This window comes from Meles meles, chromosome 14 (genome assembly GCF_922984935.1).
Source record: "Meles meles chromosome 14, mMelMel3.1 paternal haplotype, whole genome shotgun sequence".
NCBI lineage: Eukaryota > Metazoa > Chordata > Mammalia > Carnivora > Mustelidae > Meles > Meles meles.
In genome coordinates, this window is record NC_060079.1 from 55535418 (window position 1) to 55555054 (window position 19637).

General features: G+C 37.5%; 2 protein-coding genes across 2 annotated transcripts in view; one reads left to right on the forward strand and one right to left on the reverse strand.

Annotated features, from left to right (window-relative positions):
- The window catches only part of SCEL (sciellin), a 323090-nt gene that overhangs the window by 103710 nt on the left and 199743 nt on the right, over positions 1 to 19637 (forward strand). The window lies entirely within an intron of this gene.
- LOC123925158 (V-type proton ATPase catalytic subunit A-like) lies at positions 4989 to 8341 on the reverse strand. The gene is given in 1 exon segment (XM_045978346.1): positions 4989 to 8341. A coding segment is annotated over 1 exon segment (1857 nt). The 5' UTR covers positions 8298 to 8341; the 3' UTR covers positions 4989 to 6440.

The following is a 19637-nucleotide window of genomic DNA, read 5'->3' on the forward strand; positions in this document are numbered from 1 at the left end:
ATATATGTGTCCCTCTTTCATTATCCATTTCAGCAATTATTAAACATGAAAAGTAAATAATAACTAGATATATTATTAGCCCACTTGATGGACAGCATTTCAAAAGATTCATAACATCCATCCTTGGTGAGGAAAAACAGGTACTCTTGGATTGATGGTGGTGAATATGGGTATAGCTTTTTGTAAGGCAAACTGGAATTATCTCTCAAAATAAAAATATGCATGACCTTTGACTCAGCAATTTCATGAGAAATTCCACTTGTAGGGGTCTAGTCTACATAAATACTAGCTTAATTATATATATAAATACATATCAAAGAATGCTCACTGCAGTGTTTTTTATTAGCCAAACACTGGGGGGAGAACTATCAATCAATAGGAATGGTTGAACCAATTAGAGAATATTTATTAAAAAAATTCATATACCCATTAAAAAGAGTAGAAGATTCACATGTACTGACTTTGGAAAGTGTTTATTGCAAGTAAAGCAAAAAGCACATTGCAAAACCATATTCATAGCCTGATTCTATTTTCATGTGGGGAGAAAACCCAACAAGAATATATGTTCCTACAGTCCTAAAATAAAGCCTGGAAGAACATAAAATGATCTCTTGATGGTGGCTACCAAGGTCCAGACTGCAGACGCAGAAGAGAAGGAAAGGAGGAGTTCTGCTTGTCATTTCATATCCATTTAAAAAAAAAAAAAAGTGAAATTATGAGTGTTTTAATTTTCACTTTTTTATATTGAACATCTTTTCTATTATAGACATGTATTGCTTTTGTTTTAAATTAATAGATGTAGCCTTGAAAAGCTATTTCTGAAGCATGGGTTGAAACGATGAGAGACTGGAGGCAAGAAGCTAATTTCAGAGGCTTTAACTGACCATGGGAAGGACAGTGAGGACCTGGCTTAGGGTAGGGACAAAGCGATTGAGGAGAGGCCAAGGGAGCCCCTGGGAAGTGGTGACAACTAATATGAGGCTCTATTCCCAAATCCCAGTCCACAGCACTTTCCCAGAGTCTTCTCAAAGGCACCATGATGCCATCACACAGGCCCCAGCAGACAACAAAACCCAGGTTGTCCAGTTCCTATGCAGGCAACTATTCCAGTTTTGATTCTGCACTTAACGTGCTTCCACATGAGACCAGATGAAAGCAACAATCACCTTTGCCAACAGTCCCTTGGGCTATTCTCTGCAGCTCTGCAGCCCAAAGGTTATAGCACCATGACATCAGCCTCCTTGGGGATGGGCAAGCAGCTCTCAGGCTGTCTCCATGGAAGATTGCTTTCCTTCCCCTACTGTGCTTGAACCAGACCGTTGCATGTAGTCTGCTTAGACTCTACTAAAATCTTTTGCTTCCTGTTTACCAAGTCATGCTCAGAAACATGAGACCTGAGTCACCCACAGTCTGCTCTGAATACAGCATTGTCAGTGCCCCCAACTGTCATTGTGATTATCCCACATCTCACCTTTGAGCTCCTTCATGCCTACAGAGCACACACATGCCTGCAGTGCACCCGACATGCACAATTCGGTGCTCAACAGAGAGTAAGCAATTTCACATGATGGAAACGAATTCACATGGGGCACCTCTTTGAAGAGCCTGCTCACTTTTTGCTTGTTTACTCAGAAACAGATGTTTAAACATCTGTTTGAATATTGTGAAATCTTTTCACAGATTGGACATTTAGTTCCTGCAGCATAACTGGGAAAGATCACGTTTACCAAACTAGAGGCACATTGTATGATGAAAAGGGGAATTTGGTAGAATAACTCATATAGCATTTCAATGAGAGCAAGTGTAATGTTCAAAAATGCTTTCGTGTGTTTAATTGGAAATATCTTTGGTTGTTCTGAGCATTAAGTCTCACTAGCATATTATTACCTTGCATCTTTTTTTCATTTTATGGATAGATTATATAGAATTGCGACTCATAGAAATTTTATGGAAAACATTTTTGAAGAAATTTAGAATGTATCTGAGAGGTGAACTGGTATGGTAGAGAAGATACATGGAAAACGTCCCTTTCTCTTCTAAAAGATTGTAAACTTTTTTGATTTTAAAATTATTGCCTGTTCGCATAACATCTCTAAGGAGCTACGTGTTGGCCTAAAAATAGTCCTGCTGGGGGCACCTGGGTGGCTCAGTGGGTTAAGCCTCTGCCTTCGGCTCAGGTCATGATCACAGGGTCCTGGGATCAAGCCCCGAATCGGGCTCAGCAGGGAGCCTGCTTCCCTGACCCCCACCTCTCTCTGCCTGCCTCTTTGCCTACTTGTGATCTCTCTCTCTCTGTCAAATAAATAGATAAAATCTTTAAAAAAAAATAGTCCTGCTGTTTTCCTTCTGTAGTGCAATAGAAGAACATGAGGCTTATACAATTAAGATAATCTGGTTACCTCACAGACCTAATGTTTTATTTTGAATTTGAGTGATTTCTGTCTGATGTCACAAAGAAGAAAATATAATTTTGCTTGTCTTTTAGCAGCAGATAATTTATAGATTTTGTTACTCAATGGCTTGTCTTTAGAAGGAATTTTGAAATTGCACCTTGAGACCCCCACCATTTTGCATATGAGATAATTGATACGATTTACTGGTAGCTTTTTCAAGCAAAATCCTGTGACTGGTTGGAAGTAGAAAATTCAGATTGTTGTTTGTCCTCCCTGATCTCAATCACTGGTTTTAATAGCAGTGTCTAGTTGCTTAGACATCATGTAGGGTAGGTTGGAAATGAAGAAATTACTTCTAATTAAATCTTTCATTTACCTTGCTAGGCTCAATTTTCTCCAGTTACTACACGCACTCGCACACACTGAAATAATATAATAGAGGCATTTTAACCCATTTTAGAGAAAAATAAAAAGCAATCATAGAGTTTTATTAGACTTCTTGTTTTTTATTTAAGTAATGTGTTATTTTGAGAGTGATGCTTAACTCTTACCTTTTGAGGTGACCTCCACAATGACAATGTTTTAGTGCTCCTCTATGTAGGTGTCTGGTGACCATGGGTCCTAGGTCAGCTCTTCAAGACTCATTGAGGATAATCAGTAGTTTCAGTTAATTTAGAAGCCTATTTATCTGCCCTTGGTTAGAAACATAGGCTAGCCATATTCAAGTTGCTTACCAAAATTTTAACCTTCGACCCTCTGCTACTCAATAATTTTCAAAAACTTTGTTTAGATGAACAAAATTAGTAAATGTGAATATCTAATATTTAAAACCCAGTGGAAAGAAAAAATATTCACATATATGTGAGTATCTAATATTCATGGGTATATGACTACCTGTAGGAGATACCATTTATCTCTCTGATACTGTAAATCTCACCACTGGGGCAAGCCAGACCATTAGAGAGCTATACCATTCAGTTTTGACTACTTCAGCTACCCTTTGAGACCTCATGTTCTGTGATGCTACAAAACTTGGTGTTTTAGCAGCTTAGAATTCTGCCTATATCCAGTAGCTTGTCTGAAGCAGATTCTAAGGAACTGTGTTTGGGACTGACTGCCTGTGTTCTTTTGCTGTTATGTTCTCTAGTATCTCTTGTAACTGGCATGCCAGGTCTAATGAATGACACCTGCCCATTAGTAACTATGCAAGATTTGTCCCTGAGGTCAGTGATGAGATGATGTGTAACAAGTCAGAAAAAATAAATAAATAAAGGAATCAGGAAGGACATTTTGAGCTTAGTAGAGAATGTGGTTTTTCCTGAAAAACTGCATACTTCCTAATACGCCTTAAGGGAAATTACGTATCTGATTTGGAGATGGGGCAAAAAAAAAAAAAAGCAAATATTGTGGTCCAAGCAGCTCAGATTGTGTCTTTGATAAAAATAATCTGGTAATTGCTTAAATTTTCCTTTTGTTTTATCTATTAAGTTATTGTCTTCTGCTCTGTTCTGCGGTCGGGGAGCTTTTTGTTTTTGAAAACTTTTTAGTAGCATCCATGACCAAATTAGTTTTATTTTAGACACTTTTTTTTAATTTAAATCCACTTTTTATTCTTTCATAGATTTTAACAATTATACACAACTTTTAACATAAAGATAGTGAAATCTCGAGGAAAAGGAGGCAATATATATGGCCTCTTCTATTCGTTCTTAAGGATGGAAGGAAATTTCCAAAGGGTACAATGTGTGAGGTTTAACACTGGAAAAATACATATGAAACTTGTTTAACTGGCTCCACTCAGGATCAGGCATAGCACAATAAATATAGAACTGCATCATCTTTTTATTTTTTTTATTTTATTTTTTTTAAATATTTTATTTATTTGACAGAGAGAAATCACAACTAGGCAGAGAGAGAAGAGGAAGCAGGCTCCCTGCAGGGCAGAGAGCCCGATGTGGGGCTTGATCCCAGGACCCTAGGATCATGACCTGAGCCGAAAGCAGAGGCCCTAACCCACTGAGCCACCCAGGTGCCCCTGCATCATCTTTTTAAAAGATTGTTGTAATTTTAACACATTCTTACCAAAGAAATATGATCAGTGACCAATTTGAAATTCTACAACACACAGGTGGAGGGACACTTACAAAGAATATCAGAGCATCTTCTCCAGCATCTTCACTCCCATACATCAACATTCTTAGAAGGGAGTAGGAATTACATCATAAATTCAGAACGACAAAAACAAACTTGGTCAAACTTTCTTCATCATACCATTCATTACTATCACAATCCTAGTTTGCTGGTAGGTTTAAGGTAGCAATAGAACATTTCTGAAATCCGTTTCATTTCCACTGGTCTTCGGGCCTCTGGGTAGGAGGCCACATTGGAAGCAAACTGATAAAGCAGCACCATTAAGTCCGCATCTCAACAAATCACCGCATAATTTTTATCTTCCAGTATTTGGAAAGGTTAAAAAAAAGAGAGCTGCATGGAAGAATATCTATCCTGAAGAGCAAGCCACTGTCAAAACACGCAATCCGCAAGTGTTTCAACAAACTATCGCTGCATTCTCTACTCACAGCATCTTTCCTTAACGGACCAAAAGAAACACGTTACCTAAAAATTAAATAATAATATGCTGAGGCATAAAATAAATACTTTATTTATGCTATTACGTTTGGGTATTTGAGATTGTTAGACATGTTCACATATCCTTTCCTCTCCCCAAAGAGGAAAACAATGGTGCCAGCACTATTGGCCAGAAAGAGTTACTGAGAAACTGTTGTTCTCAGAGCTGCTCTGCAGTGTGCCTTACACAGACACAGAAATTATTACTTGAAAACATATACTGAAAAGACAGGATGAAATTATCTTTTTTTCATGTGACCCAGATTCTGTCATCAGCAGATGTAAGAAGTAATTTCATCCCTATTAAACAGAATGGAAACTGTTATGCTGCTATTGCTACAGATATTCTGGGAAAACTTTTGAGCCAGTAAACTGGTAAACTGGTTGTCCAAAAGTTCACGAAACAAACATGACACATATCACTACCTTGTAAAAACGTAATGCCACTCTGGCCCCAAGCATCTCTACAGCCCAGCTGGTCCTTAATGGTGTGAAGAGCCTTTACCACACTGAACCCCTTCTCGGTGGCATTTTACTGCCTGTCCCCCCCCCAATATGATTCTTAGAAGCTCAGGCTTCTAAGACATTTGAGAAAAAGAAAAGGGTGTGATGTGGATCAAGTTCCCGGTGATTGTTTTAAATGTGATTTAAAAAAGAATTTCCTGGTAATGCAGTAGTATAGTCCTTGATACTGAACTTTTCACACTGAAATACAATATGCTTTAACAAGAGGATGTTTAAGTTTGACCACCTGGCTCCTTTTCCACTTTTTTGGAGGGTACTGATTCATAAACTGTACTGAGTCCCACAAACGCTTGTTTCAAAAACAGTAGAGTTTCCAACAGTTTCCTATAAACATTCCTGATTTATACTGGGGGAAGCAATGCATAATTGGAACATTAATCATTCATGTCTTTAAAAAAGCAATTATATCCTGCAAAGCAGTTACTTACCAAAACGCTAAACTGCGAATAACCTTACCACATAGACATTGAGTCATTTCACAAAGTACCTGTCAAAATGTATAGAAATCTGGCCTTCCATTCCCAATCTGTTGCAAAGAGAGTACATGCAGTAGTCCTGTTTACAATTTAATGTCAATGAGGAAAGGGCAAACCTAGGACAAGGAGGGATGTCACCCTACAGACAAGTTTACAGTAGTGTAGCCATTATATATCATATTTACTACATTCACCACTTCAGAGAAAGGATCACAGAGACCTTTCAAACACTGGAAGAAAGGAATGTTTGTTTTATATAAGACCTACCAGATAAACAGGGAAACAAATGGTAACACACATAGGCACTAGTCTCGAAGCTGCACAATAAAGAAGCAAAGGGTTTGGCGATGAGAAATTTAGGAAAATATACACATGTGAGAGGAGCTTGCTCAGGAAAGGAAGGAAAGAAATCACAGTTCTAATCTTCAAGACTACGAAATGCGTTCTGCATATCTTCAAGAAGTTGTGCGTGGTCGGCCTTGATCTTTGCCTCACCGTCTTTCACTGGATCCTTGAATTTCATGGAGGAAAGTTTATAGAGGATCTCTCCCATGTGCTCACGGATAATGGATCACCTGATTTTATTGTCACTCTGTGCAGTGGTCTCAACAGCTCTACGGGCCATATCATAAAATGCGATCATGTTGGACAGCATCCCGACTGTCTTGTAGAATGGGCAGGACCTGTCATAAGGAGTATATCCATTTTGTTGTAAGAAATCATCTTTGATAAGTTTTGCTACCTCCAGAGTGATTTTATCTGTTTCGGCTAGAGAAGCCTTTCCCACAAGCTGTACAATTTCTGCCAGGTCTTCTTCCTCCTGCACAATCTCCTTAGCTTTGGTCCTCAGAGGAACAAATTCTGTGAAGTGTTTGTCATAGTACTCGTCCAAGGCACGCATGTACTTGCTGTAGCTGATTAACCAGTTGACAGAGGGGAAATGCTTACGTTGAGCTAGCTTCTTATCTAAACCCCAGAATACCTGAACCATACCAAGAGTAGCAGATGTAACTGGATCTGAAAAATCACCACCAGGTGGAGAAACCGCTCCTACAATGCTGACACTTCCTTCCCTTTCAGGATTTCCCAGACATTTCACCCTGCCAGCTCGCTCGTAGAAAGAGGCCAGACGGGCACCAAGATATGCAGGATATCCACTATCTGCAGGCATTTCAGCTAAGCGGCCGGAGATTTCTCTAAGGGCCTCTGCCCATCTAGAGGTAGAGTCAGCCATCATACTGACATGATAACCCATGTCACGGAAATATTCTGACAGTGTTATTCCAGTATAAATAGAAGCTTCTCTAGCAGCAACAGGCATATTGGAGGTATTGGCTACCAAAGCTGTCCTCTTCCTAATTGATTCCACCTTACCATCAATTTCCATTGTGAGCTCTGGGAAGTCTTGGAGGACTTCAGACATCTCATTTCCTCGTTCACCACATCCTACATAGATGATCACATCACTGTTGGAATACTTGGATAGGGACTGTGATATCACTGTCTTCCACAGCCAAAAGCCCCGGGGGATTGCAGTAGTTCCTCCCTGTACACACGGAAAAAGGGCATCAAGAACCCTCTGGCCAGTCAACAAGGGATGATTAGCTGGCAGCTTCTCAGTGACTGGCCGAACTTGATGTACAGGCCATACTTGTACCATGCTAAACTTTTCCTCTACGCCTTCAAATTCAAGCTCCAAGACAACATCTGAGGTATCGTAATTTCCGGGTGGAGCAATGTAAGTTACAGTTCCTCTGTTTCATGGGAGTAACATGATTTTGTGTTTGATGAGTGAGTTCTCATTGACAATTCCATAAATATCTCCAACAGTGATGTGACTACCAACCCGCAGGTTTTTGCAAGGTGTAAAATCCCATTTGACATCTCTGCTGAGAGCGGACACATTTACTCCTCTGGGAATGTAGATACTTTGAGTCTGACTGCTGATATCTGACAAAGGTCTCTGAATACCATCAAAAATAGCTCCCATGATGCCAGGCCCAAGCTCTACTGAGAGGGGTTTACCAGTGCGGAGTACAGGATCTCCAACAGATACACCAGAAGTTTCTTCATACACCTGGATAGTAGCCATGTCACCCTCCAATCGGATAATCTCTCCAACCAGCTCACTGTGGCCCACTCTCACCAGCTCATACATGGCTGCACCTGCCATGTCACAGGCTGTGACCACAGGTCCTGAGACCCCATGCACATAACCAAACGTGCTCTCTTTATCTTTATCAAGTATTTTGGGTAGCTTGGAGAAATCCATCATGTTAATTTACCTGCCGGGACGCGAGGTGCAAAAACAGTACCGATCACCGACCAGAGGCTCTGTCACTGCGGGTGGGCTAAGACACTTTTTTTTTTTAAGTGAAACAAAGATGTCTTCCCCTTCCCTAATCCCCAGTAACTTGGTTAATTAACTATGAAATCTAATGAAAATCATTCGAAGTTGATAGCAGAAAACTATAGATATTCTATTCATTTACTGGCTTTTTATAATCAAGAGGACTAAAATATGTTGTTTCCAGTTACGCCTGCCGAAGGGAAATGGTGATTTTTTGCTTTGTCTGAACAGAGTGGTTCCTTCAGCTCCTTTTCTAAACCCTTCTGTGATAACAAGCTGGTTCTTCTGGGAATAAAGAACTGCCTTACAGCCGTATGCACTCATCTGTTCTTTTCTACATACATGCTTGGTCTTTTCCACACACAACCAGTGGGTGCTAGCAGACAGGCCAGGCAGCCTTAGTCAGGTAAGGAAGTGTTTATTATTAAATGTATAATTATAAGAAAACCATTACAAAAAATGTTTTGCAATGTTTGTTTGTCATAACAAAGTTATTTATCTGCCCTTGCTAATGGGCCACACAGTCTTCTGTGGGCTCTGTACTCTGAATGCTCCTTTATAAATGCCTTTTCTTGGTCTTTGTTACACATTGTCAGAGTAACTTGTGTGCTATTTGTACCATAGATGTAAGATCACACCCCTATGTAGTTCTGGAATACTTTCATCGACTAACAAATCAACTAACAACATTCCTCCATTTTTGCTTTCTTGCCTCACTTACATTTCAACAACTCATAGTAGGAAAGACACCTGAATTCACAGAGCACCTACACATAATTTGTAGCATATTGGGCTGGGATGGAAGGGAAATGCTTTCCTTTTTAATTGAATTTCCATTTTCTTATCTCTTAACATATTTCTTTTGGATGCTTCATCTCTAGGTTCTATGAGAGCAATATATGAACGTTAATATTGAATTCCTTTCTAGCATTTTCTTTTTTTTTCTTTTTTAAAAATTATTTCTATTAACCTATAATGTATTATTTTCCCTAGGGATACAGGTCTATGAATCATCCGGCTTACACATTTCACAGCACTTACCATAGCTGTGCACTTACCATAGGTAAGTGCAAGCACAGCACTTACCATAGGTCCTCAATAACCCAGCCACCCTATCTCTACCCTCCCCACCCCCCAGCAACCCTCAGCTTGTTTTGTGAGAGTAAGAGTCTTTTATGGTTTATCTCCATCCCGATCCCATCTTGTTTCATTTTTTCCTTCCCTACCCCCCACAAACCCCTGCCCTGCCTCTCAAATTCCTCATATCAGAGAGATTATGTGATAATTGTCTTTCTCTGATTGTCTTATTTTGCTCAGCATAATACCCTCTAGTTCCATCCATGACATTTCTAGCATTTTATTTTTACTAAAAATTGTAGAGCTTGTGTGAAATTCACTGTGAGGGAGTTATACTGTGTGGGTAATGTAGAGGCTTTTAGGAAGCAGACTTGAGCAATGGAAATCTTAGTAAGGTAAGAAGACCCACTTAGTAAGCAATGGAAATCTTAGTAAGGTAAGAAGTGACCACTGGGCTGACTGCAAACAGGCCCACTAGGTGACCCACCTCAAAATATCCATAAGCCCTAGCTGATCAGTGGGCTACTTACAACCAGGCACAGGTATCAAAAAAGGAAAATTCCCCATGTTCCTCATTTTCCCCTTTAACTGTATATGATTTGCCTGTGGTTACACAGATTACGGTAAAGAGTTGAAATTGGGAAAAACACTCCTATTAGCTATTCTATCCAATTATATAGAATATTGAATTTGTCTGTTTACTCATATAAATGGTAGTGACTATTTTAAAAAAAGAAGTTCTGGTAACTTTCAGTGTAAATGTTATAGTTTAAGGGTTTCAGAATTATTCAGATGACTTTGTAAGTTGTGAATATTTTTAAGGCATGACAAAAATGTGTGTGAGTGTGTGTGTGTGTATGAAACACAGCATAATTTTTAATAGGTTTAATATTCTCTGAGTCATAAATATATAAGATTAGCTTCTAGAAGCTTGCTTCAAGATTGAACGCTCATTAGTTTGCTGGGGCCGCCATAACAAAGTACCATAGACTGGGGATCTTAAACAACAGAAATTTATTTTTCTCACAATTCTGGAGGCTGCACGTCTGAGGTCAAGGTGTTGACAAATTTGGTTTCTTCTGAGGCCTATCATCTTGGCTTGCAGATGGCTACCATCTCCTTGTGTCTTCCCATGACTTTCCCTGTGTGCATGTCTATGATCTAATCTCCTCCACTTCTTTTTTTTTTTTAATTAAAAAAATCTAGTATAGTTAATGTACAGTAATGATTGAACAATTCTATGCATTACTCAGTGCTCATCATGATAAGTCTATTCTTAATCCTCTTCACTCTTTTCACCCATCCCCCCACCCACCACCCCCTGGTAACCATCAGTTTGTTTTATAGAGTTAAGAGGCTGGGTTCTTTGTTTTTCTTTTTGATTTTTTTTAGTTTGCCTCTTTTTTCTTTGTTCATTTGTTTTGTTTCTTACCACAGATAAGTGAAATCATATGATATTTATGTTTCTTGACTGACTTATTTTGCTTAGTGTTATATCCTCTAGATCCATCTATGTTGTTGCAAATGGCAAAGATTTCATTCTTTTTTATGGGTAATATTCCATATATATATATATATATATCACACATGGAATATATATATATCACACATCTATCTATATCTATCTATAGATATCACACATCACACACCTTCTTCATCCATTCATCTGTCAGTGGGCACTTGGGCTGCTTCCATATCTTGGCTATTGTAGATAATACTGTGATAAACATAGGGGTGCATATATCCTTTCAAATTAGTGTTTTTGTTTGAGTAAGTACTCAGTAATGGGATTATTGGATCATATGATAATTCTGTTTTTCATTATTTGAGGAACCTCCATACTGTTTTTACAGTAGCTGCTTCAGTTTACCTTCCCACCAACAATGTACAAGTGTTCTCTTTTCTCCATATTTTTGCCGACACTTGTTGTTTCTTGTATTTTTTTATTTTAGCCATTCTGACAGTTGTGAAGTGATAGCCCATTGTGGTTTTGATTTTCGTTTCCCTGATGATTAATAATGCTGAACATCCTTTGCTGTATAGGTCAGCTATCTGAATGTTTTCTGCTCATTTTTAATTGGATTTGTGTGTGTGTGTTGAGCTGTCTCAGTTCTTCATATACTTTGGATACTAACCCTTTATCAGATATGTCATTTGCAAATATTTTCTCCTATTCAGTAGGTTGTCATTTAGTTTTGTTGATTGTTTCCTTTGCTGTGCAGAAGTTTTTTTTTTTTTTTTTTTTTTTTTTTTTTTTTTTTTTTTTGATGTAGTCCCAATAGTTTATTTTTGCTTTCATTCCCCCTGCCTCAGGAGACATATCTAGAAAATGTTGTTATGGCCAATGTCAGAGAAAGGGTCTTTAATCCTTTTGAGTTTATTGTGTCTGGTGTAAGAAAGTGGTCCACTTTCATTCTTCTGAATGTAGCTGTCCAGTTTTCCCAACACCATTTGTTGAAGAGACTGTCTTTTTTTCCATTATATATTCTTGCTTGCTTTGCCAAAGATTAATTGATCATATAATTGTGGGCTTATTTCTGGGCTTTATATTGTGTTCCCTTTTTCTGTGTGTCTATTTTTGAGCCAGTACCATAATGTTGATTACTATAGCTTTATAGTATAGCTTGAAACCTGGGATTTTGATACCTCCAGTTTCATTCTTCTTTTTCAAGATTGCTTTGGCTATCCAGGGTCTTTTGTGGTTCCATCTAAATTTTAGGATTACTTGTTCTAGTTCTGTGAAAAATGCTTTTGGTAATTTGATTGGGATTGCATAAGTCTGTAGATTGCTTTGGGAAGTATGGACATTTTAATAATATTAGTTGGAAGCTTTCCTTCCTCTTCCATTTTTTTGAATAGTTTGAGAGAATAAGTATCAACTTTTCTTTAAATATTTGATAGAATTCACTTGTGAAGCCGCCTGGACCTGGACTTTCATTTGTTGGAAGTTTTTTGATTACTGATTCAATTTCATTGCTGGTAATTGGTCTGTTCAAAATTTTCTATTTCTTAATATTCAGTTTTGGGAGATTATATGTTTCTAGAAAATTATCAGTTTCTTCTAGTTTCTCCAGTTTGTTGGCATATAATTTTTCATAATGTTCTCTTAAAATTCTTTGTATTTCTGTGGTGTCAGTTATTATTTCTCTTCTTTCATTTCTGATTTTGTTTATTTGAGTTGTTTTTGTGGGTTTTGTTTTGTTTTGTTGTTGTTGGTTGGTTGGTTGGTTTTAGTTAGTCTGGCTAAAAGTTTGTCATTTTATTGATCTTTTCAAAGAACCAGTTCCTGGTTTCATTGATCTGTTCTATTGTATTTTTAGTTTCTATTACATTTATTTCTGTTCTAATCTTTATTATTTCCTTCCCTTTGCACATTTTCAGTTTTCTTTGTTCTTTTTCTAGTTACTTTAGGTGTAAAGTTAGTTGTTTACTTGAGATTTTTCTTGCTTCTTGAGATGGGCCTGTATTACTATAAACTTCTACCTGGACTAGATTTGCTGCATCCCAAAGATTTTGGACCATTGTGTTTTCATTTTCATTTGTCTCCATGCATTTTTTAATTTCCTCTTTGATTTCTTGGTTGACTCATTCATTGTTTAGTAGCATGTTATTCAGCCTCCACGTATTTGTGTTCTTTCCAGATTTTTTCTTGTGGTTGATATTTAGTTTCATAGTGTTATAGTAAGAAAAAATGCACAGTATGATTTTGATCTTCTTAAATGTGTTGAGACTTATTTTGTGACCTATGTGTGAGCTCTTCTGGAGAATGATCCATGTGCTCTTGAAAATAAAGTGTATTTTGTTGTTTTAGGACGGGATGTTCTGAATATATCTGCTAGTTCCATCTCGTCAAATGCATCATCCAAAGCCACTATTTCCTTATGGATTTTCTGTTTGGATGATCTATTCATTGATACGAGTGCTAAAATCCCCTACTATTTTTTTTAACTAGTGTTAGTTACTTCTTTTATGTTTGTTATTACCTGCTTTGTGTATTGGGTGCTCCTATGTTGGATGCATACATAGTTATTATATCTTCTTGTTAATTTTTTTCCCTTATGATTGTGTATTGTCCTTCTTTGTCTCTTGTTATAGCCTCTGTTTTATAGTATATTTTGTCCAAAATAAATATTGCTACCCTTGCTTTCTTTTCACTACCTTTTGCATGATAAATACTTTTCCATTCCTTCACTTTCAAGTTGCATATGTCTTTAGGTCTGAAATTAGTCTCTTGTAGGCAGCACATAAATGGGTCTTGCTTTTTTGTCTATTCTATCACCCTATGTTTTTGATTGGAGCATTTAGTCCATTTACATTCACAGTAAATATTGTTAGGTGTATAGTTATTGCCATCTTGTTACATGTTTTGTATTTGTTTTTGTAGTTCTTTTCTGTACCTTTCTATTGCTTTCTTCTTTCATTGTTTGCTGGCTTTCTTTAATGCTTCTACTTGAATTTATTTCTCTTTATTTTTTGCATATTTATTATCAGTTTTTGATTTGTGCTTGTATTGGTTTTAATATAACATTAATATAGCAGTTGATAGTAAGTTGATGGTCACTTAAATTTGAACCCATTCCCAAAGCACTAAACTTTTACTCTTTTCTCTTTCTCATTTTCTGTGTATATGGCATCATAGTTTACATCCTTTTATTTTGGGATTCCATTGACTGATTTTTATAGGTATACTTATTTACTACTTTTGTGCTTCCTACTCTTCTTACTGCTGCTTATGGTCTTTCTTTCCCTCACAGGGTCCCCTTTAACATTTCTTGTAAAACTAGTTTATTGGTGATGAATTCCTCTCACTTTTGTTTGCCTTGGAAACTCTTTATCTTTCCTTCTATTCTGAATGATAGCCTTGCTGGATAGAATAGTCTTATTTGCACATTTTTTTCTTCTAGCACTTTGAATATATCATGCCACTTTATTCTAGCCTGCTAAGTTTCTGCTGAAAAATCAGCTGATAGCCTAATGGTGTTTACCTTGTATGTAACTATTTTCTTTTCCCTTGCTGCATTTAAAATTCCCTCTTTATCAGTATTTTTTGCTATTTTAATTACTACGTGTTTTGGTGTAGACCTCCTTGGGTTGATTTTGTTGGTGACTCTCTGTGCCTCTTGGACTTGGATTTCTATTTTCTTCCTCAGAGTTGGGAAGTTTTCAGCTATTATTTCTTCAAGTACATTTTTTCACTCTTCTCCTTCCAGGTTCCCCACAATGTGAATATTAGTACACTTGATGGTATTCTTGAGTTCCCTTAATCTATTTTTATTTATTATTATTATTTTTTCTCTCTCCTGTTCATCTTGATTGCTTTCTTCTTCTCTGTCCTCCAGGTCACTGATCTGTTCTCCTTCATCTGGTTTACTATTTATTTCCCCTATTGTTTTTGTAATTTTAGTTATTGAGTTTTTCATCTCTGATTTTTAACAATGTGCTTTCTATCTCTTTGTTGGATATCTCACTGAGGACTTCTACTCTTTTCTCAAGTCATGTGAGTATTCTTATGACCATTATTTTAAGTTCTGTTTCAGGCATATTACTTATCTCTGTTTTGTTTAGCTGTCTTGCTGTGATTTTGTCCTGTTCTTTCATGTCATACATTTTGCCTAAACCTCTATATCTATTTCTATGTGTTAGGAAAGTCAGCTACATCTCCTGATCTTTTTTTTTTTTTTTAAAGATTTTATTTATTTATTTGACAGACAGAGATCACAAGTAGGCAGAGAGGCAGGCAGAGAGAGAGGAGGAAGCAGGCTCCCCGCAGAGCAGAGAGCCTGATGCGGGGCTCGATCCCAGGACCCTGAGATCATGACCTGAGCCGAAGGCAGCGGCTTAATCCACTGAGCCGCCCAGGCACCCCTACATCTCCTGATCTTAAAAGTATTGGTCTTATGAAGAAGAGATCCTATAGTAGCCTACTGTGCAATTTTCTGTTTGCCAGTATCTTGCACTTCAAGAGCGTCTCCTCTGTGTGTCGCATGCATCCTACTGTTGTGGTTGAACCATATTTATGTTCAGCCCAGTTATGTGCAATGCCTTGTTTGCCTGTTGTGTGTAGGGTTTGGTCCCTGTGCTGTTCATAGGCCAGTCTGAGGCCATCTTGGGTTTGAGTTGGTTTAGACCACACTTTTGCCAGGGCTGCAGTCTCACTGAACTGCAAAGTGCTCTTCCTGGGTTGGTCCCTGAGAAGTTTTTGTTGGTAGATGGAGCCTGCAGTCAGACTGGCTGTCTGCCACCAGCTGAATTCTGGGCTGTAGTTAAACTAGTGTGTGGGTTATCTCTTCCTGGGACAGGAATCACTTTGGGTTGGTGCTGGCTCCTGTTGAGACTGCTTGAACACTGCCATGTTTGTGGTGCTGCTTTGGGAAACTCAGAGGCCAAGTCAGAGAGAACACATTTGCAGAAGAGAACACATTTGCAGAAGAATGCCAAAGTGGGGACACTATTACCAAGCAAGTTGGAGAGTGTCCATGCTGAGCTGGTTTCTGCTGCTCTCTGTGTAACTAAGCACCTGCTAGCTTTTATGTTCTTCTGGAAGTCTTCCTAAAGATCTCTGCCCCTCTAGCACATGTTCTGAGATTAGTAAATAAATCTTCTTCCTGTATACCCCATGTTTTTTCAAACTACTGCTTCAATACTATCTCAGAGGGGCTGTTTGTTATGCTATCTCTTTAAGGATGGGGATTTTGTTTCCTTTGGCCACTGATTTTTAAGGTTCTAAGAGTTAAGTCTTAGAGTAAGAACTTAAGTAAGAACTCATGATGTTAAGTACCACTGGTTTTCAAAGCCAAGTGTTAGGGAGATTCATCTTCTAGTGTAGGCACCCCATGCCTGCAATGCCTGGTAGGGGGCTGCTCTAATCCCTTCTCAGTGCTTGTGGTGTCCTTCTTTCCCTTGGACAGTCTTGAGGGTCAGTTGTTTCCTGACTGTGTCTGCCCTTCCTACCCTTTTCAGTATGGCTTCTTCTCTATATTTAGCTGTAGAGGATCTGTTTTGCCAGTCATCGAGTCATTTTCTGGGTTATTTACACTGATGTGGCTGTTATCCAGTTGTATCTGTGGAACAAGGTGAGTCCAGGATACTCCTTCTCTGCCATCTTCCCCTGAAGTTTCTTTAATATCCTTTTCTAATAAGAACACCAGTCATATTGGATTAGGGCCTACCCTAATGACTTCATTTTACCCTAATTACCTCTTTAAATACCCTGCCTTTAAATATGGCCACATTCTGAAGTACTAGGTGTTTGGACTTCAGTATATGAATTTGTAGTAAACATAATTTAGCCCATCATACATAGTAAGGGTCATATCAAAACGCAAATAAATTGCTTTGGGAAGATATAGAGAAGAGTGAGATACTCCAGATATTGCAGAGGGTAAAATTCACATAAAAAATTCAATTGATTAACAAGGAACTCTCTGACATATATGATTACTTTAAGACAGAGACAACCTTCCCAGAGCACAGAGATAAAATGAAGCAATCCCACTGAAGTTATAAGGAAAAAGTCAATAAAATGATGGGAGACATTTGTGTCCTTTCATGAGAAACACTTAGAAGAGTAAAGAGGTCCTTTGATGTGATTCTTCAGTTCCATTCCTGGGAGACAAAGCCAGCAGCTAATGAGTCTTCTGATGGGTCTGCCCATGTAAAAGAACCACATTTTTTGCTGTGCTCTTAGCAGCTGTCATATGTAGCATGCAGATATTAGTTCATCTTCTTTGAGATAAAAGCAAGCAAACAAAAAAAAAAACCAAAAACCAAAAAACACAATACAATATTTTGAAAAGCTTATTTTTTTCATAAAAGAATCTGTTCCCATAGATTTGATGTGTTTTTCATGTGAAGTAAACAAAATGTGCTATATTCCATAGGGTCCTAGTTGCTATATTCTAGAAGAAAGGCTCATCCCAAATTAGAATTCTAATCAACTGGAGCCAAAATGTAATCCTTTTGTGAAAGCAGTGTTCACAGCAGTCCTTTCATTGCATTATCAACAGAGATGAAACTGCTTAAGTTGGTAGGAACTTACTTGGACTGGTAGTTTAACCAACATAATTTGGCCCATCATTATCCTCGTGCTACATGTGGAAATAAATGGACCTGGACAGGGAAAAATCCCTAGGAAGGAAGATAAGATGTGCAGACAAGATGACTCACTCCCTAGAAGGCAATGTAATGAAACATCACATAGAGTCTGAAGGAAAAATAGATAGAAGATCCTTTGATTTTCCAGGCGTAGAAAAATAAGAAATTCCACTTTTAGCTTATTCATCTGTTGACATAAGTATTTGCTAATTTTATACCTTATATGTTTTTCTCTATCCTTTACCATTTCAGACAAATGTGCTACTAGAGAATTTAGAAAATAATTTAGTTCTCAAATCCCAAATAATAGCACTAGTGAGGCAAAATGAATGTTTTCATGAAAAGTAGTAAAATGGGAGAGTGGGAGGATGCTCAGTGATGACAGTTAAAATGCTGTTTTTTTTCTAACATAGTACTGTTTCAATTGTAAAGCCATTGAATTAAATTATCTAGGAGTGTTTACTTGTTAACAACATATGAATTTATTTAATGATAGTGTACAATTTTTAGTAGGGCTTACCAGAAGTTTTCTAAGAATGTTGATTCCTTTCAAATCACATTGTTTTTCAGATGGAGTCTGTTGGGTTCTAACAAAAACCCCATAGCTAATTACAGGTAGGAAATAATTATATCACATGACTATTTTCATTGCTGGTGTTGGTTTTTGTCTTAGATCCAGCACAACGATGTGCTGCTTAGCAACACACTTCCTGTAGTCAAGGAAACATTGTCACACAGTTAGAGGAAGAGATGAAGTGGATAATTGAAAGCTATCCTTGAGGTACTGAGAAGACACTTGCAGGAAGGAAGTAAATTCAAAGCAATTTTTATCACAACTTAAATGAATTTTTTGACTTCACTGATGTCTAAACTTGGTTAGAGAGAGATTTTAGAGATGGAGATGCCACCTTAAGTTTGAAGGCTCAAGTGTGTGTGTGTGTGTGTGTGTGTGTGTGTGTGTGATGGAGAGGCTTTCTAAAGGGATCTTTAAGGAAGTCAAGAGATATGAAAAGAAGTAAGGAGAAGCCGGAGGGGCAAAGTTTCTTTTCTCTTACCCATATGTCTCAATAAATCACATAAAGACACCCAACAAATGTTTGTGGATATGCTCTGCTCTGTCCCAGGCCAATAGAAGAGTATATAAGACAACACTGACCACGTGTGTTCATATAATTGCAGAGGAGCTTCAAGGAAAGCAACTCCATTCACATTTTTAAATATTTTGCAGTATTTACTTTAAAGGTGTTTTTTGTTAAAAGGTGTTTTTTGTTATGGATATAGGTTTTAAATAGTTTTACTATAATGTACTTGAGTACTTTGTTGTTCTTATTCTGCTTGAGATGCATAGAATTTCTTAAATATGTGACATTGTCTTATCAGTTTTGAACATTTATGAGCCAGTTTCTCTTCATTATTATCTCTGTATCATTACCCCTCCTTCTCCCTCTCTCTTCTCTGTCTCTCTTTCTGTATCTTGTAATTTTTTTCTGGGATACTTATAAATATGTTAGATTTTTTCATCATGTCCTATATATTTATATTCTATACTGTTTTTTAAAAATAATCTTTTTCTCCATGCTTCAGTGGATTCATTTTACTGAACTTTCTTCCAATTTTCAATCCTTTTGTCTGCTGCATCTAACTGGTGTTAATCCCATCACTGAATTTTAAATTTGTATTATTGTACTACCCATTTATAGAACGTTTACTTCTATTTAACTATTTCTTGAAGATTCCAGTTCTCTAGTGAAATTATTCATCTCATCGTGTGTTTCGTTGGATATATTTATGATAATTCCAAAGGCTATATAACTCTAAAATGTGGATCACTTGTATCTCTGCTTCCATTGTCTGTTTCTTTTATTTGCCTGATATCTGGTCCTTTTCAGGTATGTCTGAGTGTTTTTTACTGAGCACAAGGCACTGTGGTTGAAAAATTGTAGAGATAATTTGAGACTTTCACAGAAGCTATTTTCTTCCAAGGAAGAATTTTCTTTTCCTTTCCTGATTGGCAGTTAGATTAAGGGAAGATTATTGACTCCTGTCTGGGGTTTTGTCTGATTCAAAGATGAGTTTCAGTCTTGGTAAGGTTTT